The following is a 26,041-nucleotide window of genomic DNA, read 5'->3' on the forward strand; positions in this document are numbered from 1 at the left end:
TTTTACATAAAAACTGGTCCTTGATATCTTTTGCGTTGAGAATAGACAGGGACCCAGTTGAATTAGCACCAATTACGTCATAATCTAAGGGGGATAACTCAGGCCTATTTTGCTCGTAAAACGAAGGCCTCATAACGGCATATCATTTTAACACTATTGTGAGCTTCCTACTTTCACTGTGAGAAAAAATGAGTGTATATTTTCAAACACAGATACTAACTAATTCTAAAATTGCGTTTTGTTTAGAAAAAGAAAGAAAGTGATTTTTGCGTGTACACTTCCCCTTTAAGACGTTAAAAGGTGGTACTTGTTGTTGCCCTGCCTGGCGCTCGGCATTAGGCGGCTAAAAGAAGGATCGGTCGGCTCAGAGTCAGTATACTGTATCTGAGTGGGGTATGCAAGTTAAACTTGTGGCATGGTATCTCAGATGCATCACTTCGGCCTTTCCTCTCACAGTAAGCGGACACGCTAAAACTGGAATTCTGTTCAGGGCGGCGTTAACCCAACTCACTCACTCACTCACTCACTCACTCACTCACTCACTCACTCACTCACTCACTCACTCACTCACTCACTCACTCACTCACTCGTACTTAACAGGGAACACTGTATCGGTATCTAATAGTGGGACGCTTCATTTCAATATTGGAATCTACATTCTAAAATAGCTTAGATCTGCTTCTAGACCAAAAGAGTGGGGACCCTTTCTAACACGCACCATGTATTTACATCAATACTTGAGATTTTGCAGTCACTCCTTACCCCAAAGGATAACACTACCAATTGCAAATACACATTGTTGTTGCAATTTTAGGAATATACTTAAAAGTATTTTAAGGGCATGAAAACACACGTGCTTGTATTATTACTGCCGAACTAAATATGGTATATTCATTGGGGCCAGTGCAGTTGACATATAGAAAACATTATCCCTCTCTAATACTGGACCACACCATCCCGCACTCCACCCCCACCAAGATAGGAAAGATAGGATTAAGTCAGAGGATTAATTACTTTCCCATATTAATCTCTTTTGATGTTTGTTCATTCCTGAAGGGAGGATAACGGCCTTTATTCCACATTTGTGAAAGTGTGGGTCTGCGTAACAAGTATCACCACCGCTCCTAAAATATGTTTCTTATACTTCTGTAACAATGAAGAGTATTCTGTAACGATTGCAGTGTGTGTAACCGTCTTCCACTTCTTTGTTGTAGTTCCAGGTGAGGTGAAATGGGGTTTAACGTCGCGTCCAAGATTATTGCACTTATATAGCGGCGTACATGCACGTGTGTGTGCGGCTGCTTGTACTAGTCCGGACTGATGCCGATTTATAGTGCTAGCTCACTCAGATACCATGCCGCAGTTTAACATGAATACCCCACTCACTCAGACACAGTATACTGACTTCGAGCCGACCAGTCCTTGTTTTAGCCCTTAATGCCGAGCGCCAGACAGGGTAACAACAAGTACCATCTTTTAACGTGTTTTGGTATTACGCGGCCGGGGATCGAACCCCAGACCTTCCGCTCTCCGGGCGGACGCTCTACCACTAGACCACGGAGGCGGTCTGTTGTAGTTCCAAGGTCGTCTAATCACACCTACTGCTGTGCAGCGACGAGCTGCTTCTTCTTGATGCCATGCACCGCGTGCATCAAGATGCTCGTGCAGTCAGGCAAGATGATGATGAGCGCCGCTGTAACAAGCAACATGATGGCCACCCCTCCTCCCACGTGCTGGGCGGACGGACGCTCATCTTCCGCACTGGACTTCTTCCTCCGATACGAGGAGAGGTTCTTCTTGTCCAGAGAGAGGTCATCCACCATGTCGTCTGTTCGCTTCTTTCTTTCTGCCGCGGTGAAAGTCTGCACCGACACACAGACTTCGTAGACATGCCTACCAAGGGAGGCAACTGCCGGGGAAGAGGCAGACGTGGAACTGGCGAGAGTGGCTTCAAGACGAGACAGGTAGGTTGTGAGAGAAGGCGTGTAGACTCCTCCGGTCGAATTACCTGAAGATGCAGCTGTTGATGTATCTTGGGTAGATGTTGGAGTGTCAGTGTCTCTTGTAGCCGTGGTTGCAGTGGAAGGTATAGTCTCAGTCGTTGGAGATGATGCCGTTGATGCTATTATGGTATCGGTAGCTTGGGACGTAGCCTTGCCGTCTAAGGGTGATGATGTCGTTGTTGTCTTGTCTGGTGCTGAGAATGTTGTTTCCAATGTTTCTGCTGTTGCTGTTATATCTGGTGTTGAAGCTGCTGATGTTGCTGATGCTTCGAATGTTGTAGATGTCATAGTTGTGTCTCGTGATGTTTCTGGCGTTGATGTTGTATCTGATGTTGTAGGTGCAGATGTTGTTGTTGTTGTTGTTGTTGTTGTTTCGAGTGATGGAGATGTCATAGTTGTGTCTCGTGTTGTTTCTGGCGTTGATGCTGTATCTGATGTTGTAGGTGCAGATGTTGTTGTTGTTGTTGTTGTTTCGAATGTTGTGGATGTCATAGTTGTGTCTCGTGTTGTTTCTGGCGTTGATGTTGTATCTGATGTTGTAGGTGCAGATGTTGTTGTTGTTTCGAGTGATGGAGATGTCGTAGTTGTCGTGTCTTGTGTTGCTGATGCCTTTGTCGATGTGTATCTAGTAGCTGCGACAGTTGTTGTGGTTATATAGGGTGTATTATCGCTCGTTGTTGTAATAGATGTTGTTTGTGAAGCTGTCACCTCTGTTGTGTTGCAGGTAGGAAAATATTCGCCTTTTACCTCGGACCCCGTGATATCTGAAACTAAAGAGAAGCAAAGGTCGATCGAATGAGTGAGTGAGTGAGCTTGGGTTTGGACAGTATTACAGTGATATCATGGCGTGTCAGCTTAATGCAGGAGGAAAGCCCGAAGTGATGCAGGCCTCGGACGTTACCACTTTAGTAAAACCCACGAGTATAGTATATGGGTATAGGAGTGAAGAAATGAAAGGTCCAGGGAAAGAAGCGTCCGAAGAAGGAAGCATCAAGGGAAGGACGCGTCAAAGGCAGGATGTGCGTCAAGGTTAGGAAGTATCAAGGGAAAGATGAGTCAAGGGAAGGAAGCATCAAGGGAAGGAAGCATCAAGGGAAAGATGAGTCAAGGGAAGGAAGCGTCAATGGAAAGATGAGTCAAGGGAAGGATGAGTCAAGGTAAGGAAGCATCAAGCGAAGGATGAGTCAAGAGAATGAAGCATCAAGGAAAGGAAGCATCAAGGGAAAGATTAGTCAAGGGAAGGAAGCATCAGGGAAAGGAAGCATCAAGGGAAGGAAGCACCAAGGGAAGGAAGCATCAAGGAAAGGGAGCATCAAGGGAAGGGAGTATCAAGTGAAGGAAGTATCAAGGGAAGGACGCATCAAGGGAAGGGAGTATCAAGGGAAGAAAGCATCAAGGGAAGGGAGTATCAAGTGAAGGAAGTATCAAGGGAAGGACGCATCAAGGGAAAGGAGTATCAAGGGAAGGAAGCATCAAGGGAAGGATGAGTCAAGGAAAGGAAGTTTCAAGGGAAGGAAGCATCAAGGGAAAGATGAGTCAAGGGAAGGAAGCGTCAATGGAAAGATGAGTCAAGGGAAGGATGAGTCAAGGTAAGGAAGCATCAAGCGAAGGATGAGTCAAGAGAATGAAGCATCAAGGAAAGGAAGCATCAAGGGAAGGAAGCATCAAGGAAAGGAAGCATCAAGGGAAGGGAGTATCAAGTGAAGGAAGTATCAAGGGAAGGACGCATCAAGGGAAGGGAGTATCAAGGGAAGAAAGCATCAAGGGAAGGGAGTATCAAGTGAAGGATGTATCAAGGGAAGGAAGCATCAGGGAAAGGAAGCATCAAGGGAAGGAAGCACCAAGGGAAGGAAGCATCAAGGAAAGGAAGCATCAAGGGAAGAAAGCATCAAGGGAAGAAAGCATCAAGGGAAGGGAGTATCAAGTGAAGGAAGTATCAAGGGAAGGACGCATCAAGGGAAGGGAGTATCAAGGGAAGAAAGCATCAAGGGAAGGGAGTATCAAGTGAAGGAAGTATCAAGGGAAGGACGCATCAAGGGAAAGGAGTATCAAGGGAAGGAAGCATCAAGGGAAGGATGAGTCAAGGAAAGGAAGTTTCAAGGGAAGGATGAGTCAAGGAAAGGAAGTTTCAAGGGAAGGACGTATCAAGGAAAGGAAGTATCAAGGGAAGGAAGCATCAAGGGAAGAAAGCATCAAGGGAAGGGAGTATAAAGTGAAGGAAGTATCAAGGGAAGAACGCATCAAGGGAAGGATGAGTCAAGGAAAGGAAGTATCAAGGGAAGGAAGCATCAAGGGAAGGGAGTATCAAGGGAAGAAAGCATCAAGGGAAGGGAGTATCAAGTGAAGGAAGTATCAAAGGAAGGACGCATCAATGGAAGGATGAGTCAAGGAAAGGAAGTTTCAAGGGAAGGATGAGTCAAGGAAAGGAAGTTTCAAGGGAAGGACGTATCAAGGAAAGGAAGTATCAAGGGAAGGACGTATCAAGGAAAGGAAGCATCAAGGGAAGGATGAGTCAAGGAGAGGAAGCATCAAGGGAAGGATGAGTCAAGGAAAGGAAGCATCAAGGGAAAGATTAGTCAAGGAAAGGAAGCATCAAGGGAAGGATGAGTCAAGGAAAGGAAGCATCAAGGGAAAGATTAGTCAAGGGAAGGAAGTATCAAGGGAAGGAAGCATCAAGGGAAGGATGAGTCAAGGAAAGGAAGCATCAAGGGAAGGATGTCTAGGAAAGGAAGCATCAAGGGAAGGATGAGTCAAGGGAAGGAAGTATCAAGGGAAAGATTAGTAAAGAGAATGGAAGTATCAAGGGAAGGAAGCGTCAGGGAAAGGAAGCATCAATGGAAGGAAGCGTCAGGGAAAAGAAGCATCAAGGGAAGGAAGTATCAAGGGAAGCACGCATCAAGGGAAGGAAGCATCAAGGAAAGGAAGCACCAGGAGAAGGGATTATCAAGGGAAGGAAGTATCAAGGGAAGGACGCATCAAGGGAAGGAAGCATCAAGGAAAGGAAGCATCAGGAGAAGGGATTATCCAGGGAAGGAAGTATCAAGGGAAGGAAGCATCAAGGGAAGGAAGCATCAAGGAAAGGAAGTATCAAGGCAAGGAAGTATCAAGAAAAGGAAGTATCGAGGGAAGGAAGTATCAAAGGGAAAGAACCGAACAATTGACATATGCGGGAGAGGTCGGGATTACCAAATATTAATCAACTTGAAAACCTTAATGTTATATGGCCGGTTGCTAAGACAACAAGTTTACACAGAAACTGTCATAGCACCACAGTACAAAAAACGATCTAATATCCATCGGTGATAGGTTTTCCTTCAATACATGTAATATTTCTTGACGACCATAAGCGACTCTGCTTGTGTTAAATCAAGTATTAAACATCCAATATAGTAGTGAATAACATTGTCGGTTTGCTGCTGTAATTGTTATAACACACTGAACGCATATTTCGATGATGGTCCCCTACACCTTCACAATATGCAGTGCTGCGGCAGTATTCGTCATGATCACACGTTTTAAACATGTCCACCATGGCCTAAAATCAGACCGCCTCCGTGGTCTAGTGGTAGAGCGTCCGCCCGGAGAGCGGAAATTCCGGGGTTCGATCCCCGGCCGCGTCATACCAAAAGACGTTAAAAGATGGTACTTGTTGTTATCCTGTCTGGCGCTCGGCATTAAGGGGCTAAAACAAGGACTGGTCGGCTCGGAGTCAGTATACTGTGTCTGAGTGGGGTATTCATGTTAAACTGCGGCATGGTATCTCAGTGAGCTAGCACTATAAATCGGCATCAGTCCGGACTAGTACAAGCAGCCACACAAACACACACACGTACATGCACGTCGCTATATAAGTGCAATAATCTTGGACGCGATGTTAAAACCCCATTTCACCTCACCTCACCTAAAATCAGTATATATCAGGATGTTGTTGACTTAACCCCTAATCTAGTGTAAAGCTGTTGACTTTACTCTCGTCTGATGTAAAGTGGTTATTTTTATCTCTGGTCTGATATAAAGCTTTCGACACATACCTACTCTATATTAATATGCTGTGACAACTCTGGTCTTAGGTGGTTATTATTTCAGTGAAATCTACAAACCTAGAAACATGATGAGGGTGAAATGAGATTTGAACACACGATTAAAGGTTTCTGGCATAGCAAACTTCGTTTTGGTCGGCTGTGTCACCCGTCTCCATTTGGTCTATTTACTTGTTTGTTGGTTGGACCCGTGAAGATCCGGGTTAGAATAGGTCTTCAGCAACCCATGCTTGCCGTAAAAGGCGACTATGCTTGTCGTAAAAGGGGACTATGCTTGTCGTAAGAGACGACTAACGGGATCGGGTGGTCAGGCTCGCTGACTTGGTTGATGCATGTCATCGATCCCAATTGCGTAGATCGATGCCAATGATATTAATCACTGGATGGTCTGGTCCAGACTCGATTATTTACATACCTACGTAATATAGCTGGAATATTGCTGAGTGCGGTGTTAAACAACAAACAAACAAATCTTGTCAGGCATCCAAGAACAAAACATGAGCAACTGTGCGGCTTAAAACAACAAACCTGCAACCTGTTTTTTGGTTGGTTTGTTGTTTAACGCCGTACTCACAAATATTCCAGCTATATGACGGAGGTCTGTAAATAATCGAGTCTGGACCAAACAATCCAGTGACTGACCCATGTGCATCGATCCACGAAAATGGGATACGATGACATGCATCAACCAAGTCAGCGAGCCTGACCACCCGATCCTGTTAGTCGCCTCTTACGACAAGCATCGGTTGCAGAAGACCAGATCATCAAAGGGTGGTATTAATATATATGCGTTGATAAGAATACGTGGAATGTGACCTACATTTGAAGCATCTTCTTCTGCCTGTGACGTAGCCCTTATTCGCTTGCAGTGTCTCACACATGTACGGGTCAGACCCAAACAAAAGTTTGCACTGCTTTGATTGCGTGTTGTATTCATACGCCCAACAGATGTCACTTCCGTCCATGTCCTCTTGACATCGAGTTGCGCATGCGTCGTTCTCCATCTCACTTTCCAAGAGCACACCACCCATTTCGCACGTTTGTTCATCTGCTGTTTCGAAGGTACAGTCACCTGTCAACCGAAAACCAATTATTTAAAACATAAGTTTGTTTGTTTGTTGTTTAACGCCGCACTCAGCAATATTCCAGCTATATGACGGCGGTCTGTAAATAATCGAATCCAGTGAGAAACGCATGTGATAGTTTACCAGAATCGGTTCGGGTAAAGTTCTATAACATATCTACGATAAACACGTGTCACGAACTGCTAGGGCAGACATGTGACAGGGAGTTGTCTAGGCGTTCGGTAAAAAGTCAAACAATTTAAAAATAAAACGTTTGGTGATTGCGGTTTGGACATCAGGTTAAATATATTGATAAGTAACATTTTATTACCCAATAGTTTACATTATTGGACTGGAATTAATTTCATTTTTAAAAAACGCCTTCATAGAGCTTGAATATTGCTGAGTGCGGCGTTAAACAACAAACAAACAAACATTTAAAAAACTTTCAAAATCCCTTACGATGAATGAAATGGCGCTGTATCCACAAATACCTTGTCATAAGTACCCTGTATAAAATCAGATAGGTCTCCGACAGACGTTTTGTTAACCATGAAGACATGTGAGGTGAGGTGAAATGGGGTTTAACGTCGCGTCCAAGATTATTGCACTTATAAAGCGACGTGCATGCACGTGTATATGTGTGGCTGCTTGTGCTAGTCCGGAGTGATGCCGATTTATAGTGCTAGCACACTGAGATACCATGCCGCAGTTTAACATGAATACCCCACTCAGACACAGTATACTGACTCCGAGCCGACCAGTCCTTGTTTTAGCCCCTTAATGCCGAGCGCCAGACAGGGTATCAACATGTCCAATCTTTTAACGTCTTTTGGTATGACGTGGCTGGGGATCGAACCCCGGAATTTCCGCTCTCCGGGCGGACGCTCTACGACTAGACCACGCAGGCGGTCTGTTGTAGTTCCAAGGTCGTCTAATCACACCTACTGCTGTGCAGCAACGAGCTGCTTCTTCTTGAAGCCATGCACCGCTTACTCACTCACTCACCGCTACCACTAAGATAGAAACTAATTATTTAATTTTCAATCCCGACCGCCTCACTGCAAAACGGACCCGTGAAGATCCGGGGTAGAATATGTCTGTCTTCTGCAACCCATGCTTGCTGTAAAAGGCGACTATGCTTGTCGTAAGAGGCGACTAACGGGATCGGGTGGTCAGACTTGCTGACTTGGTTGATGGATGTCATCGTATCCCAATTGCGTGGGTCGATGTTCATGATGTCAATCACTAGATTGTGTGGTCCATATGTGATTATTTACAGACCGGCGTCATATACATGAAGCTGGATTATTCCTGAGTTCGGCCACAAAAAAAGGATCATATATGCTTGATAATCTTCGCCCTCAATTGATTTATTAGACCAGCTAGCGCTAAGATGCTCGTAACTCCAATACTTTAACATAGGCTTACGACAATCGTAGCGCTACGATCGCTTTGTGGAACGGGGCCTAGGGACAGATAACACGATTTCGTATCTGTTACTGTTAATCCTTCACCTACTATATAATTATATTCTGTACCATGTTCATTATTTAGCCTTGTTTGACAACGGTCAAAGAATATATACCTAAACGTCCCAATTAAAGTAAAACATAGAAGTTGTTATCCACAATTTGCGTCTACTTTGAAATAGGTTTTAATAACATTTTAAACAATTTAGCCAATCAAGAAGTAGATCCTTCAGCGCACATTTGGGCACTTTTCTGTGTTTAAACCGTAGTTCCCACATATAAAAAAATATGTTAAACAACAGCTGTGTGAGGGGATACGATAACTCCAACTGATTTTGTATAATTACTTTTGAAAGCGTTTTCACAAAAGAAGGCGTGTGCTTCGGTACAATCCCTGGTCTTCCACTCGTATTCAGGGGAGGTAATTATGCAGCGGTGAAGCGTCACAATGTTGGGCTCTCCGGGATACCAGATGGCGGTGTTGTCGTCGAGATGTTTGCAATCGGCCCAGACGTACACAGGGACGTCAGAGGTTGTTTCTGTGTTGTGCAATCCCATCCAGATGTCTATTGAACTGTTCCAGGAACATAAAACAGTCATAGATGTGAGCATGTTCTTAATTATCATATTTGTAAAGAGCACGACAAAGATAATCAGGTAATTTTGAAGTTTTATTTAATATGATTAGCAAACATAAAAATGAAACAGGAGTTGAATTTAACTATATTTTGAAATTTCAAATTCTGCTGAGTATTTTTATGGTTATTTGTCAATATATTCTGAAATGACTGGTTGTTTTAGTTTATTTTATATGGTCATTTTACCTCATAGAAGAGTTCACAACTGAGAACAACATAAGATATAAAATAAATAAAAACATTACAAGCTTTAAGATTTCTATTTTGAGATTTCAACAGAATCCTAGAAGGGACAGTTGCTCATGTTTTGTTCTTGGATGCCTGACAAGATTTGTTTTGTTTTTGTTTTTTTGTTTGTTGTTTAAAGCCGCACTCAATATTCCAGCTGTATGACGGCGGTCTGTAAATAACCGAGTCTGGGCCAGACAAGCCAGTGATTGACATCATGAGCATCGATCTACGCAATTTGGACACGATGACATCCATCAACAAGTCAGCAAGCCTGACCACCCGATCTCGTTAGTCGCCTTTTACGACAAGCATAGTCGCCTTTTACGGCAAGCATGGGTTGCTAATACCCATTCTACCCCGGATCTTCACGGGTCTGCCTGTCAAGAAACACCTTTTGGCGGCAATATTTCATTTTCAGCCATAACCGAAATTGAAATTAACTATGTAACTCGGTCAGGAACAGTTTACAGCAATGGACATTCAACATAATGGGTCAGTGTTTTTGTTTGACTTTGCACCAGATCCTCCGGCATTGGGGAGATTTCATTTTTTGTGTCGAAAGAAGCGTCCATAAAATGCGTAAAAACACAAGGTTTACCGAAAAGCGAGCCCTGAATAAAAAGGGGATGATGCATCCAGGGAGGAACAGGTGGTAAGTCGAACAAAAACCTTCGTAGGTTTTATAATTTGAAACTAAAGACTTCTACTTTTTGTTTGAAGTCGGCGGCTAAAACCAAAATAGTTCATCCCTCACGCACCGTGATACAGGTTGCAAATTTCGTGGCTCTCTCTGAGTTAGTTAAAAAGTTAACGGTAATTCTTGTTATGGCTTTAATTATCAATTTCTCTTTAAGAGCAACACTCATACGTTTAACAGTAATGGACATTAAAATGGTTGTTTCTTTTTTACGCCACATCCCCTGTCGATGTATTTAGCGGAAGACAGTTGGGATATTTTATTTTTTCGGCACACAAGAAAGAAGCGTCAATAAAATGCCATACAACACGACGTTCACTGCCTTTGAAATCGACGAAGGCTCGGGTGGGTGAGTTGGGTTTAACGCCGCTTTTAACAGTATTCCAGTTATATCGCGGCATGTCAGCTTAATATGGGAGGAAAGCCCGAAGTGATGCAGGTCTCAGACGTTTACCACTTCGGTGAAACCCACGAGCACGGGTATGGTGCTGACAAACCTAGAAACATAATCGGGTTGAACCGGGATTCGAACCCACAATCATAGGTTTCTGGCGTGCAAAAAGGGACGCAACTCTGCACGGCGAATCGCGGCGCCTTAGACGACTGGGCCACCCGTGCCCCCCGAAGGATCGGGGGGCAGACAAAAAAGTATTGTCAACAAGATACGTGAAATATCCCACCGCCATTGCATCGACAATGGATCCGATGTCCAATCAAGAAACAGTCCTCGTAGCTTTTTATGTGTAAGATCTTTACTGTAAACATATACTTTTCGAAGCTAAAGAGAATAACAACCAAAGCCTTAACAGACCATTCACCTTGTAACTTACTCAGCGAGTGCCATGGAATTATATTTTATATCTTTCTCATTGTGCTTGAGGAATGGTTTTTGTGGTTTTAAGCGAGTGAGTATGGTTTTGTGCCGGTTTAAGCAATATGCCAGTGATATCACGGCGGGGAGATACCAGAAATGGGCTTCACACATTGTACCCATGTGGGGAATCGAACCCGGGTCTTCGGCGTGACGAGCGAACGTTTTAACCACTAGGCTACCCGACCGCCCCTTGTTTTAAGGTCCTTGTGGTTTCCGAAGCGATATATTTAAAGCCATAAGTAGTAATAACTTTGCTAATAATTGATACACAGTGATCAGACTTTCAGCTGTGTAAATAATAAAGTAATTGCAGAAATGGTTGTACTCGTTTTTCAAATCCAAATGTCCATCTCCACTCCAATAATTCTAAACAAAAAGAAGCAATCAAAACTTTTTATACGTTACCATGGTTACTTTAGAAAATATTTCATAATCAACCTGATTAAAGCGGCATTAATCCAAACTTATTCAATCATTTAATCGCCAGATGACATCCCTTTTGAGATGCTTGCTATGTTTTGAACATATTTCGCAATAATGTCATTGCGATGTCTGTAGAGTTCAACCTTCAGATAACCGACGACACTTGAACCCACAGACTGAACTCCTTCCGTGCCGAGTTGGGGCAGTCGGGTTGCCTAGTGGTTAAAGCGTTCGCTCGTCACGCCGAAGACCCGGGTTCGATTCCCGATATGGGTACAATGTGTGAAGCCCATTTCTGGTGTCCCCCGCCGTGATATTGCTGGAATATCGCTAAAAGCGGCGTAAAACCAAACTCACTCACTCACTCCCTGCCGAGTTATGCATGCACACTTGTCATGGTTGTGACTTATATACATGGGAATTAATTAAGCACCCCATGTTTGCGACCAGGGCCCACTTGCACAAAGCGATCTTAGTGCTACGACTATTGTAAGCCTATGTTAAAGTATGGTAGTTACGATCATCTTAGCGCTAAGATCCCTTTGTGCAAGTGGGCCCAGGTATGTCTTGCAACTTGGTGTCAGTCGCGTCCACGCTGAAGTATGTTTTTAATCGAACCCCGGACCTTCCGCTCTCCGGGCGGACGCTCTACCACTAGACCACGGAGGTGGTCGCATGGATAACAGAGTTTCAACAGTAAAAATTAGTCAAAATGGGAACCACAAGAAATAGTGATGTGGAAAGGTGTATGGTCGGGTATACATGATCATTGCTGTTGGAAAACGTTCATTGTAATCTCATAAAACAGGGGCAGTCGGATAGCCTTGTGGTTAAAGCGTTCGCTCGTCATGCCTAAGACCCAGGTTCGATTCCTGACATGGGTACAATGTGTGAAGCTTATTTCTGGTGTCCCCCGCTGTGATATTGCTGGAATATTGCTCAAAGCGGCCTAAAACCATCTCACTCACTCATGAAAACATTCCAAATTAAGTGTAGCAAGTAAAACCGTCACGTGCCCGACACCCGATCATAGAACTTCCCAGATGGCATTTATTTTACCGTCATATTTCATACCTAACAGAATAAAGGTCAATAATAAGAGCTGGGGTCTAATACGAGCTAGGATATAAGACTTAAATTCCAGGTACCGTGTGTGCTTGTCCGATTAATGCCGGTTTCCGAGCCGATCAGTCCTGGTTTTATCCCCATAATGCCAAACACCCGGCAGGGTAACAACAAGTGCCATCTCTTAACGTCTTTTCGTATGACACGACCACCGATTCTCCGCTCTCCGGGCAAACCCTCTATCCACTATCCACACTAGTTGGGAGTTGCTTTACCTAGACGTGGAATTGTGGTGTGAAATCTAAACAATCTGAAATTAACCTCTCTTTATTTCTAACATTTATTTCTAAACGACTTACATTGCTGCCGCCACGGGCTGAGCACGGATGTAGCTGAGTGCGTTGATGGTGACGTTGTTGTCCACAGTGAGGAGATGACCCCCACTCGTGGAGCAGGTAGCGTAGGCTGTGTTCCATGATACGGCGGTGGAACTGTACGTCAGGTACCGACCTTGGTAGCTTGCCGCTTGTGTACCTGGGAGTGTCAAGCAATAGGACTTTTGTTTTGTTTGTTAGTTCGTTGTTTACGCCGCACTCAGCAATATTCCAGCTGTACGACTGCGGTCTGCAAATAATTGAGTCTGGACCAAACAATCCAGTGATTGACATGCGCATCCATCTACGCAATTGTGATGCTATGACATACACCAACAAAGTCACCGAGCTTGACCCCTCTATCCCGTTTGTGGCTTCTTACGACAGGCAAGCATGGGTTGCTAAAGATCTTTTCTAACCCGGGTCTTCACGGGTATTTTAGCGAGAGTGGCTTGGTGTGCGAATATCCATGAATTTCGCTGAAAGGTCCTGTGCCTTGTGCAAGTATATGAATGTCAGAATGGAGTTACACTGATTCTGATTCCAATGTGCTTATTTGATAAATTTTGCCGTTTTGGGTTTATCTTAGACTATCATCTAGTCTCTGAAATGAACATATTGTTAAATATTCTTTCAAAAATATAATTAAAAGGAGGACAGAGACTCGTTGCATTTTCTTGACACTGCAGTAATCTAGACTACTATGACAGACTTGCATGGGCTGTTTTGGATATATTTGCTTCAGGGTCTGTATGACTTGCCTACTATGACAGACTTGCATGGGCTTTTTTGGATATATTTGCTTCAGGGTCTGTATGACTTGCCTACTATGACAGACTTGCATGGGCTGTTTTGGATATATTTGCTTCAGGGTCTGTATGACTTGCCTACTATTACAGACTTGCATGGGCTGTTTTGGATATATTTGCTTCAGGTTCTGTATGACTTGCCTACTATTACAGACTTGCGTGGGCTGTTTTGGATATATTTGCTTCAGGGTCTGTATGAATTGCCTACTATTACAGACTTGCATGGGCTGTTTTGGATATATTTGCTTCAGGGTCTGTATGACTTGCCTACTATTACAGACTTGCATGGGCTGTTTTGGATATATTTGCTTCAGGGTCTGTATGACTTGCCTACTATTACAGACTTGCATGGGCTGTTTTGGATATATTTGCTTCAGGGTCTGTATGACTTGCCTACTATTACAGACTTGCATGGGCTGTTTTGGATATACTTGCTTCAGGGTCTGTTTGACACTCTAGATGTATCCTTAAAAATGAAAATGAAAATGCAAAACGGGATTCCAATAAATCCTCAACTCACCCGTGACGAGAAAAAAGCACTGTAGAATGAATCCTGCTAAATGTATGAACATGGGCCCAGGGACTTTGTAAAGAATAAAAATAGTTTTAATAAACCATACCTCGGATAGTGTTCATATATTTTAAAATAGAGACTCATTCTAGTCTAGTCATCGTCGTTCACAAGTATTGTTTTATAGGCATTTGATTGATGACAAAGTAGACAAATAACTGATGGATAGGAACTCCTTTATTGTACCGTAATAACAACGTTTTGGTTCAGATCCTGTACTGTTATCAAGCAAGACTGTCTTGAACAATAGAGAAGTCCATAAATTATTTGTTTATTTCGTTCACAGTTAGCTCACAAAAATTATACAGATCGATGGCAAGTTCTATATTTTTCTAGACTCAATTATTTACAGGCTGCTGCCAGACACCGTATTTCCTCTATTGGAAGCCCGGCCGTGTATTTTTTTTTCTCGCAAGCCGTTGACGGGGCTGTTTATTGCTGCCACAGTGGCAGTTCACGACCTTACCGAATCCCACATTCTTCAGTCATACTAAGGGTACATTTGCAGGAAACGGTCATTAATATTCTTTAAGGTATTACAGTATTAGGGCTTATCACTTGATACACTACGTCTCGCTCTTGAGGCACGCGGCTGATAACCCGTATCATTTAGCGGAGTTTTGTACACAACGTCATGGGGCGTTTATGGCGTCACAATAGCAGATGTCTCTATTTATTCCATTTTTGCTTTCGGCGACGGTTTGATCTACGGGTTAACGCACCCTTGCTTCCCTGTCCGCAAGAATAATGGTTGGTTGTCTGGTGACGGCGGTCTGTAAAAAATCGAGTCTGGACCAGACAATCCAGTGATAAATATCATGAGCATCGATCCACGCAATTGGGATCGATGACATGCATCAACCAAGTCAGCGAGCCTGACCACCCAACCCCGTTAGACGCATTGTACGACAAGCAGAGTAAATGGAGCTTGGTTCTTTAATAGAAGTTAAGAAAATCGCAAGACTTATGTCGACAGTATTAAAAACGCGAACACGAAAAGACTGATTGAGATGTGAAATTGTTTGAAGGTTGGCTGCTGACGGTAGGCAATACATTTGGGGATTCGACGGGAAAACTCGCGATCTCTATATGACAAGGTTTATATGACAGTTCGGTTAGTATACTACTCAAAGTTTGCTAAGGATCAAGTTTTGATGATATAAAAAAATCTTCCAACGAATAGACACCATGATTGGGTAAACCTATAGGACGTCAGTTTCGTGATGAACGGACAGAGACATGCAGTCATGTGCACGAAAAGCTTTGTCTGAATGGATTGTGAGAGAATCGTTACACATCATTATCAGAGAGCACAGCAACTTTTGCTGCTGAGGATTGCAACAAATGAATGCATTTATGCTCCCTTACGACCGAAGAATTAGCAGATGCATAGGCATGCTTGAAACTTGGTCAACACAACGTCACGTTGCAAATGTCAGCCAAAATGTGAATAGCAGGCCATGGAATCGGTAACCAGACGTTTGGATCAGCTAGCAAGCGACATGCAGGTGGTCGACAGCGAACCACCACACCTGATTGCAGACAGACGTCATCACTTCGTGACTGCCACCATACTCAGAAATGACCCGCAGAATGTCAGTCTCCGGTCACGGAGGACCTGCATTCGCACCCCACTGACCCGACATCACAGACAGGCACAGAATAGGCTGAAGATCACGTCCATTGGCCAGACCAGGACTTGGGCTCGAGTACTTTTCACTTGTAAATCGAGATACTTTCCAGACTTCACAGATCGCCCGACTGTGGCGTTGACATGGACATGAAATCATGAAAGATTTCAGGATTCCATCGTAGCCGAATATGACCGACTCAATCATGATTTGGGTTGGGATCGGAAGAGCTTGAAGACCTGATCTCCATGTCCTACGACGGGACACGATGACAGGTGTGCGCTACAGGGATGACATTCTGGATGTGTACGTGAGACCGTATGCGGACCGGACGTCATCCTCATTGACGATAGCGCACGACCTCATCGTGCCAGGGTCATTGATGCCTACTTAGAGCAGGAGACCAATGTCCGTATGGAGTTGCTAGCCCGGTCACCAGACCTCAACCCTATCGAACACATGGAACGAGCTGCAGGTCGCCCTCTCACGACGCCCTGTTCTTCCGGCAACTCTACAGGAACACGGCAATGTTCTTACTGAAGAGTGGTACAATCTTCACTTGGCAAACATCCAAGCACTTATCGGCAGCATGGAACGATGGTGCCAGGCTGTGTTCGCATGGGGTGGATCACATACGCGCTACTGAGGGTTGGATTTTTTTAGGACAAAGAATTTGTATTCGGGATTTTTGTTACGTTTCATTTTTGGATACTCTCATTTTGACGTGTGATGTAACTGATTATTGGTCACATGTTGTTTGTTGGCATTTTGTGGCACATGCCATCGGACTTTTGTTATTTAAACATGTCTTCACGCAATATTGTCTTTGTTTATTTCAACACATGCCCAAACTTTCAAGTATTACCTTTTAAAGTGGTGATCCTTTGCAAACTTTGAGTATGTATTACGTGATAAAAAATTATCAGCGGCCTCGGTCAGTACGGGTGTCTCAGGATGATACGGGGCATGATATGGAAAACAGAGAGTGATTATCTCTATATATCACCCGACGTTAATTAGAGACCGGCGTGCATTAAAGTCTCGGCGTGGAAATAGAGGAAATGAGGTAGCTGAGTGTGACACTCAAACTGCATTCAAGCGACCTGATCAATATCTGGTCAATACAATCTGAATACTATTCTGTTTTCAAGAGCTTACGAAGATAATTCGGGCGTCGCTAATAAAATTTCTGAGAGGTTTTCAAACTCGTATGTAGCCCAATATGCCAAAGAAAATAGAAGAAACACAATTATGAATTTATTTTTAAAGAATCAATAACAATTGATTACATTTGTATTCTCACAGTTGACATGATACTTGCCACAATCCGGCGCAGTGAAGACTTAGCATCACACCACTGCAACAAGCTAATTTGCATTTTACGTGACCAGACCAAATACTTTTATTCTGAAATGAGAACAGACGGGTCTAATGCAAGCCTTTCGGTGCGCTTTACATATTGTTATGCATAATTATATAGATCTGCTACTACAACTGCCACAGTAAGTGCATGACAATATATGTTTATACATCAAAGACCGTATCGCTAGCTCGCACGTGGAGCCGTAAACAAAGGATAACTTCGCAAATGGAAATGGTTTTTCACGTTTTAGAATATTTTTCTCAATGAAAGATGAAACTTCTATGACATATGTTTACTACATGACTTGTTTAGTGTTGACTCCAGTAGCGGGGGTTCTGGGGGTGGCACCGTTTCATGCATAAGATAATTAATAAATCCGTTTGTGGACCGTGATTGGTAGACCACCGTTTCCTTCGCCACCTGTATGTTGTCACCACCGGACATTTTGTGAGAGAATGCCAAGAGCAGGAATATTATTATTTTCTAGACCGTCCACGAAAGCACACCAAGACATCAGTAAATATTTATCGAACTTATTGTTTACTCTAGATAATATATATATATGATTTATGCTTACGGCTGTTGATCTTGTACACATTTCGACCGTTATTACGGGGGTATTAAAAAGACTATAGAACACATGTAGAATGGGTTGTAAAGGCTCGTCTTATCATCGAAATCGGTTGAGATTGTGTGACTTCTGTAGGGCATTTAATACCTCCATCTTTAGTATCACATATTATTTGGGAGCTTTATATTTTGTTTGGTTTATTTCCCCACAAGAATATAAAACATTGTGTTTATAATAATATTGTTTTGGGCAGAACTAGTGATTTGAGAATAGTAGTCCTACCAAAAGGCGTTTAGTGTCTTATTGACCATATTGACATCAGCGCTTCAGATTGCTGGAACCTGTTTTCAAAGTTAATATCAACCACATCATCTACATCAAGACAGAATTTGTTCACCTGTTTTGTATGCAAAAATGAGAGATCTTATTAAGTATTTACCAATATCATTCCAGAAGAAGTTTAAGAATTCCGCAGGACACCAATCCGGTCCCGGACTTTTGCCATTTTTCAGACATGTAACTACTTCAAGACATCATCATCGTTCAGTTCGCCTCCAATCTTCAGAGACAACTCACGGGATAGTTTTGGAGCGTTAAATTTACCAAGTAGGGTGGAAAACTGGCAACCCAATAAAGAGGAAAATAGATATTCATATCCCAACCAAAACGTTTTACAAGGATATACCTTACAAAACAATCATTACAATGATATTAGTGCTGAAAAAAATCATATTTGACAAAAGAATTCCACACAAAATGCCAATTTTCCAGGACATCTAATGGGAGTTTACTCGACACTACTTACTAACAAAATACATTGCAAATGTTAATTATGATATTGGCTATTTCAACAAGTATTGGCCAAGCTTTTACCTACTCTTCTCCTAGTGTACAACAACTATATGTGTGATGCGCAATGTGTGAAGCAACAGTATACAAACTTAAAAACAAAGCAAAACAAAACCCTTAAATGTTACCTTCAATGAAGACATTTTGAAGTAATATTAATAATGGTTTACATATCGTGTTTATGATTTTGGGAATGGACGCCAAACCCCCACAGCACTGAAGGAACATATGGCTTAACGGAACCCTTGGTGCGATGCTCTAGTTAACAGCCTCAAAGTGACGTCATCGTTAAAGCTAATTAGTCCATCTATTCATTCATTCTTGAAAAAAAAATAACGCATATAATTAACTAGGTGTTGATACTAGAATATATGTATTCTGACATGCGTCAGGCAATTTAACTTTCGTTTGTTGATGTAAACACTGCAGGATCAATACTGCCACTTTGGTGATGATTTTGCATCTGTTTGATGTGCTACGCCTTGTGTTGAACTTCTTATGGCGTTACATCCATAAAGTAGACAAGGTCCAATGGAAGCTTTGTCAAATGATGTAACACGTGTTAATCTCTCATCGTTGTGTATTACAGCAAAACACATGGCTGTCGTGTTTCTCCTCTTGACAGACATTTTGTATTGTATCTAAGACTGCATTTTACACGTTTTATTTCGGGTATTTTTCCTAAGGTGTGCATGATTAACATTGATTTACTCAGGCTGATTGCCAGAAATGTTGTTTGTTTGTTTGTTTGTTTGTTTGTTGTTTAACGCCGCACTCAGCAATATTCCAGCTATATGACGGCGGTCTGTGAATAATCGAGTCGGAACCCGACAATCCAGTGATTGATACCATGCTCATCTATCTACGTAATTGGGATTGATGACATGCATCAACCAAGTCAGCGAGCCTGACCACCCGATCCCGTTAGTCGCCTCTTACGACAAGCATAGTCGCCTTTTACGGCAATCATGGGTTGCTGAAGACCTATTCTTCACGGACAGAAATGTGGTACCCTCGTTTGGCTCAGTTCACTGACATTTTAATAATCGAAGGCTGGTACTTACCACAGGTGGAGATGCAGAGAACCAGGTATCCGAAAGCAGCATACAATAGCTCCATCTGGTGAAATATTTACTAATGATAATCAGAAAAAAGACAATGTAGCTTATGGTACAGGATCTTCATACGTATACATACATGTATACCAATTTACAAAGTAACGGGGGACACGGGGGACCAGTCGTCTAAGGCGCCGCAGCTCGCCCTGATTATGTTTCTAGGTTTGTCAGCACCATACCCGTGCACGGGTTTCACCGAAGTGGTAAACGTCTGAGACCTGCATCACTTCGGGCTCTCCTCCCACATTAAGCTGACACGCCGTGATAACTGTAATACTGTTAAAAGCGATAGCTGTAATTGCCAAAGACATTATTTTGCATGAGTGAGTGAGTTTTATTTTACGCCGCTTTTAGCAATATTCCAGCAATATCACGTCGAGGGACACCAGAAATGGGCTTCACACATTGTACCCGGGTTTTCGGCGTGACGAGCGAACGCTTTAACCACTACCCTACCCGACCGCCCCTTATATTGCATGAACATAAAACATTATTCAATAGTAATTTGATAACATGAACTATATATAGGGGCACAATCACAATTGTGGGGTATATTCAACAATGCACTTGGTGAACCGTTTGAGGTCTGTCCTGGTAGCATGATTGTCACACATTTAGTCAGTATCGTGTGTGCCCACCACTTAACGGTGAGTACGTCAGACTTCGAAGGACTTGAGGTGGGATGCGATGCCATTCCTCAACTAGTGCTTGCAATAAACTTCGATACAGTTCTTCTTCTGACAGGACGTCCAAAGACAGCTGCTGACGTTGACGTCATGATCACTGTGACTAATTTGTTCATCACTTCGGGCTTTCCTCCCACATTAAGCTGACACGCCGTGATATAACTGGAATACTGTTAAAAGCGGCGTTAAACCCATCTCACTCACTCACTTCCTTGTTTTTTTGTCTAGGAAGTCCAAACTGTGACATTCAGACGTCCAGTAAGACAGACCTGCCCATGTTGGTGGTATTAAATATGTAATTGAAATGAAAGGATAACGGTCCAGTTGTATTTACTGTCTACACTTCGGCAATATTTACATTGTTAATAACTCTTTCGTAAGCGCATAAGAAGATGAAGTACCAATAAATTACACGTGTACTTTGATTTTGAATATGTCATGTCTGTGATTATCATGGTATCACAATAATGTTAACATGTGCGACCATCAGATCATCGTCTTTTAGGTGTCAGAGTTTTATTGACTCGTTATACGCCCTGTTTGCATCGTATTTCATCTTCAACTTTGAGTACCTGCCAGGTGCTGCCGTAACACTGGAGTTTATACAAAGGTATGTTTAATTATTTATATACATTGAATTATCGCTGAGTGTAAATTGTCACGTTGTATGTAACAGGACAACGGGCACACTTGGATCAATTAATTAATCAATAAAATTGATGTTTACCTAAAAGATCTTTCAAATTTCAGGTGCTTCATTGGGATCAAGCCAGACCAAGGTTCGAAGGGAAACAAAGGCAAGAAGAAGAAAACACAAATGAAAGCAAAAGTGCTGAAACTGGTTGGCGTATTAAGAAATCGTTTGTTTTTCAGTCCAGTACGAATGTTACCATAGGGTCTAGCTGTGTTGAATTGGCTATGAAGTTCATCTCTCTCTCTCTCTCTCTCTCTCTCTCTCTCTCTCTCTCTCTCTCTCTCTCTCTCTCTCTCTCTCTCTCTCTCTCTCTCTCTCTCTCTCTCTCTCTCTCATGTTTTTCTATTGATACGGTTGCCAACCTTTTACAGTAAATACATCTTGACGTTGACCAGGTGATTGTCGTGCGGGTGCAACCGAAAACTTGTCACGCGTGGTTATATGTAGCTCCCACCTGTATCATAGCTACCGCCATTTACCTCTCGATGGCCCTGGCATGCTCGTGGTGTTTGTACGCTGAATTGAGTGCCACAGAAGAGTGAGTGGGTATGGTTTTACGCCGCTTTTAGCAGTATTCCAGCAATATCACGGCAGGGGACACCAGAAATGGGCTTCACACATTATACCCATGTGGGGAATCGAACCCGGGTCTTTGGCGTAACGAATGCTTTAACCACTAGACTACCCCACCGCCCCGCCAGAGAAGAGAGCTACGCAGCTTAATATACCCAAACTGTCCAAAACACATCTCGTTGCAGGTGCATCAAACTTTGGCGGTTAATCATTTTGCACGAGATCCCGTGACAAGAATGTGGCTTTCAGAAACACACGTGTTGGTTGCTTAGGTAAATAATTTACAGTTATGTTTAGATATTTGGATTTCAAATACGACAAATTATGATTTAAAGTTTGGTATAGTTTCTTTGGCCCGTGAGTGTATTATTTACAAGTTCATGCTGCTTTATTTATGGGTGGCGAATTTGAGATATTTATTGTACACTGCCGGGCAAAAGAAACTATTCTTGCATATTTGATTGAGGCTATGATTGAAACGAACAAGAAATGGTTATTGGATTTTGGTGTACTTGACACGGGCATCATGAGCGATATTACATGCATCCTACCAATAGGAATCTCACAACAGATGACGTGCACATTACGTCTCAAGAAACACGGAGGTCGCAAATTCACAGTAAACGGCAACAACAAGCGTGAAGTGTGACGTTTAAATGTATACCCTCTTTTGTCCGGCAGTGTATTTCTTGTCTATTATGGTGATGTGACCTGATTATTGCGTGAAACCCTATTCTCACGCACTCACGTTTCATTATCGGCAGTATATGTCCTATACGGGAGAAAACAGCGTAAGTGCGTCTCTTTATTTTAGTACTTATTTTGTCAATTTGAGAAAATAATTTCAACTATATATTTTTCTTTAAATTGCACCGGAATCGTACAATGACATAAGCATATGTTTATTAATCACGATCAAAGAGTGATGACACTAGGTGTTCGCGAAAGGGTAAACGTATCCTGTCCCACTGGTTGCACCTGTCACAGACACATGCAAAGGCAAGTCAATTGTTCGCCTGAAAAAAAACACGGGTACAAAATACATGTACAAGTTGACATGATTTTGTCACTGATGCGTAAAATCTGGAAATGTCAACCAAAAACCTTTTCAAACTCTTTACTGAGGCCTTGGATGTTGTCACCCTGATCAAACTTTGTCACTCACTCACTCACTCACTCACTCACTCACTCACTCACTCACTCTCTCACTCACACACACTCGTTAATATGTCATTTTAGTTTAATCATTCTTTTCTCAATTTAATAAACTACTGTTTTTCTGACTTGGTTGATGCATGTCATCGTATCCCAATTTGCGGGGATCCATGCTCATGATGTCCATGCTCATGATGTCAATCACTGAATTGTCTGGTCCAGAATCGATTATTTACAGACCGCCGTCATATAGCTGGAATATTGCTGAGTGCAGCGTTAAACAACAAACAAAGAAAAGAAGGTATGTTTCCAGGTTTTTTGACGGATTAGAATAATCCGGCCCAAGAGAAAAGATAATCAACAGATTAACTATAGCAATGTGAAAGAATAGGGGATTCTTTAACTTCTTTTGAGTAGTATAAGTTAACATGTAAACCATACACAAACAACAGTTACTTGTTACCTTAACGTTGGTACAAGATACAAGATGGATAACCACATGGATAACCAGAAAGGCAGCTGGGGTCGCTATGCAAGCCGAAACGTAACGATTCATTCAGGTCTCAACTCTATAGCTGCATAGTCATACCCGAAGTAATATAACGTCGATGTATGCTGGACGGGGCGAGTAGATACAGCAGCATTGTGTGTGTCAGCGTGAGTGAGTGAGTATGGCTTTACGCCGCTTTTAGCAATATTCCAGCAATATCACGGCGGGGGACACCAGAAATGGGCTTCACACATTGTACCCATGCCGGGAATCGAACCCGGGTCTTCGGCGTGACGAGCGAACGCTTTAACCACTAGGCTACCCGACTGCCCCTGTGGGTTGTCGGAAAGGACGAGATATACAAGTTTATGACTTTCCATTCATTAAGACCCTGTTCGGTTCGGTTTAATTACGAGACTTGTAGAATACAGAAGCTTGGGAACACAACCACCAACTGAAAGTCTCAATTATTTTACACTTTTCGGTAAATTGAAAATTGTCCAGTGGGCAATAAATACTAGTCGACATTTTCACCCCCCTAAAGAATATGTTCACCCTATAGCAAGCTCACAGTGAGGGTTTTCAAGGTTTTCCCATGCAGGATCAAATTTTCATCCAGAAAAAAAATACAAACCCTTTGAACCATATAACAAAACGGAATAGCTCTTATTATAACGAAGAATAAACTCTTAGACTGCTACAAATATGTGTGCAATAATTTCAACAAATTTCTTTCTAAGTTTTTATATATTCCATGGAGAGGTAATTAAAAATAATCGGCGCTTATTGTGTTGAACGCTGCCTCGTACCCGGCACCTATTAGAGACCCGGCGCTTATTATTCTAAGATGCATCTATAATAGTTAAGGCACGAGAACGAAGCATCTTATAAGCAATAATATATACCACTTTTTGCACAGTATTCCAGTTATATCACGGCGATACAGCTTGATGTGGGATGAAAGCCCGAAGTGATGTAGGCTTTAGACGTTCACCACTTCGGTGAAACCCACGAGCACGGGTTCGGTGTTGACACAACATAGAAACATAATCGGGGCGAACCGGGATTCGAACCCACAATCACAGGTTTCTGGCGTGCCAAAGGGACGCAACTCTGCCCCCAAATAGCACACAACTCGCCGTGAGGTTATAACTGTAAAGTCATAATTCCCGTGGCATTTTCATCATCAATTTGAATTTGGATTCAATTAATTTGCTTTATTGCGAACTGTTTTTCACATAAAGACACTTGTTACATAAAAAGTCATCATACTAAACGCCTACAGCGACAACGATAATGAACCCCACCACCCCAAATCCTTCACAGTATTCAACAACACAGCATATTTCACACTTACCTTTTCACACCGACTTCAACATGAAGTAAGTCCTATTCACAAGGTGTTGTTGTAACTTTAAGGTGTGTTGGTTAAAGAGAACACCATCTGCAGTCTTCACTTGAGGAGTGATTAAATGCCTGATGCGCGAAGCGCATCAAGGTACATTTGCCCACGTGCGGCAATGTCCTCATCAGCTGATGAACGTCAATAACTACAACTTCAATCCTATTGACAAAATCGTAGAAAAAAAATCTTCACCTATAATCAATGTAGACACAACTTTATGGATAACAACTTCTTTAATACTGTAAAAAGCGACGTTTCGGTATAGATCCTTATACCGTTGTCAAGCAAGACTGAGAGAGGGACATAGTACGGAATATATATAGTAGGTGGAGGATTAACAGTAGAGGATTAACAGTAACAACAATTGCATATATATATATATATATATATATATATATATATATATATATATATATATATATATATAACAATTGCATATGTATATATATATATGCAATTGTTGTTACTGTTAATCCTCCACCTACTATGTATATTCTCTGTCCATCGTGTTGTGACAGTATCATATATATATACTCTTCAAAAAAAGAAACTTGACATAGATGTAAAACCACTTTTTGCCAAATATCTAAAATAATTACATTAAATGAGAACCAAATAAGTCAAACAGAAAGATGATGTGTCTATAATTCGCGAAAACACATGCAAAGCACATAAACGTAGCGTTTGGGGATCAATTTTACAGCTTCATCCAAACGCAACCGCCTGTAAAAAACGTGCAGCACAGGATCCTGCATTTAGACATGCAGGCCCCCCTGCTGAATGGGTATAAAAATCCACATCAACGGCTATTCATACAGTCCTTATAACGGCAGTAGAGGCGGTGACAGAATGCCAAGACTGAATGCAGCTCAACGGAACAACGCCATTGGGAGATTACAAGCTGGAGCAACTCAGCAAGAAGTGGCCAGGCACTTTGGCGTATCCAGACAGACAATCTCCGCACTGTGGACCCGATACAACAACACCAGTAGAGTTGACGACAGACCAAGGTCAGGAAGACCAAGGGTGACAACCCAAGCACAAGATCGATACATCCGGCTGCGACACCTCCGAGACCGCACTACCACAGCCACGTCTACTACCACACAGATCCCTGGGGTACGCAGGATATCAGATCAAACGGTACGCAACAGACTGAGGGAGGCTGGACTTTTTGCACGAAGACATGTATTGATCCCACGTCATCTGGCGGACCGTCTGCTTTGGTGCCAACAGAGGGTTAGA

At 42.5% G+C, this 26,041-nt stretch overlaps 1 protein-coding gene across 1 annotated transcript; it reads right to left on the reverse strand.

Moving 5' to 3' along the window:
• Positions 1-1,538: 1,538 nt before the first annotated feature.
• Positions 1,539-24,884, reverse strand: LOC124138032 (serine-rich adhesin for platelets-like). Its single transcript, XM_046504543.2, has 6 exons — positions 24,749-24,884; positions 19,740-19,794; positions 12,867-13,041; positions 8,927-9,153; positions 6,864-7,115; positions 1,539-2,773 (listed from the first exon to the last, which is right to left on the reverse strand). Exons 2-6 carry the CDS (start codon positions 19,792-19,794, stop codon positions 1,599-1,601), a joined length of 1,884 nt encoding a protein of 627 aa, XP_046360499.2. The 5' UTR covers positions 24,749-24,884; the 3' UTR covers positions 1,539-1,598.
• Positions 24,885-26,041: the final 1,157 nt, after the last annotated feature.

Source organism: Haliotis rufescens, unplaced genomic scaffold, assembly GCF_023055435.1.
Source record: "Haliotis rufescens isolate VD_foot unplaced genomic scaffold, xgHalRufe1.0.p SCAF_17, whole genome shotgun sequence".
Taxonomy (NCBI): domain Eukaryota; kingdom Metazoa; phylum Mollusca; class Gastropoda; order Lepetellida; family Haliotidae; genus Haliotis; species Haliotis rufescens.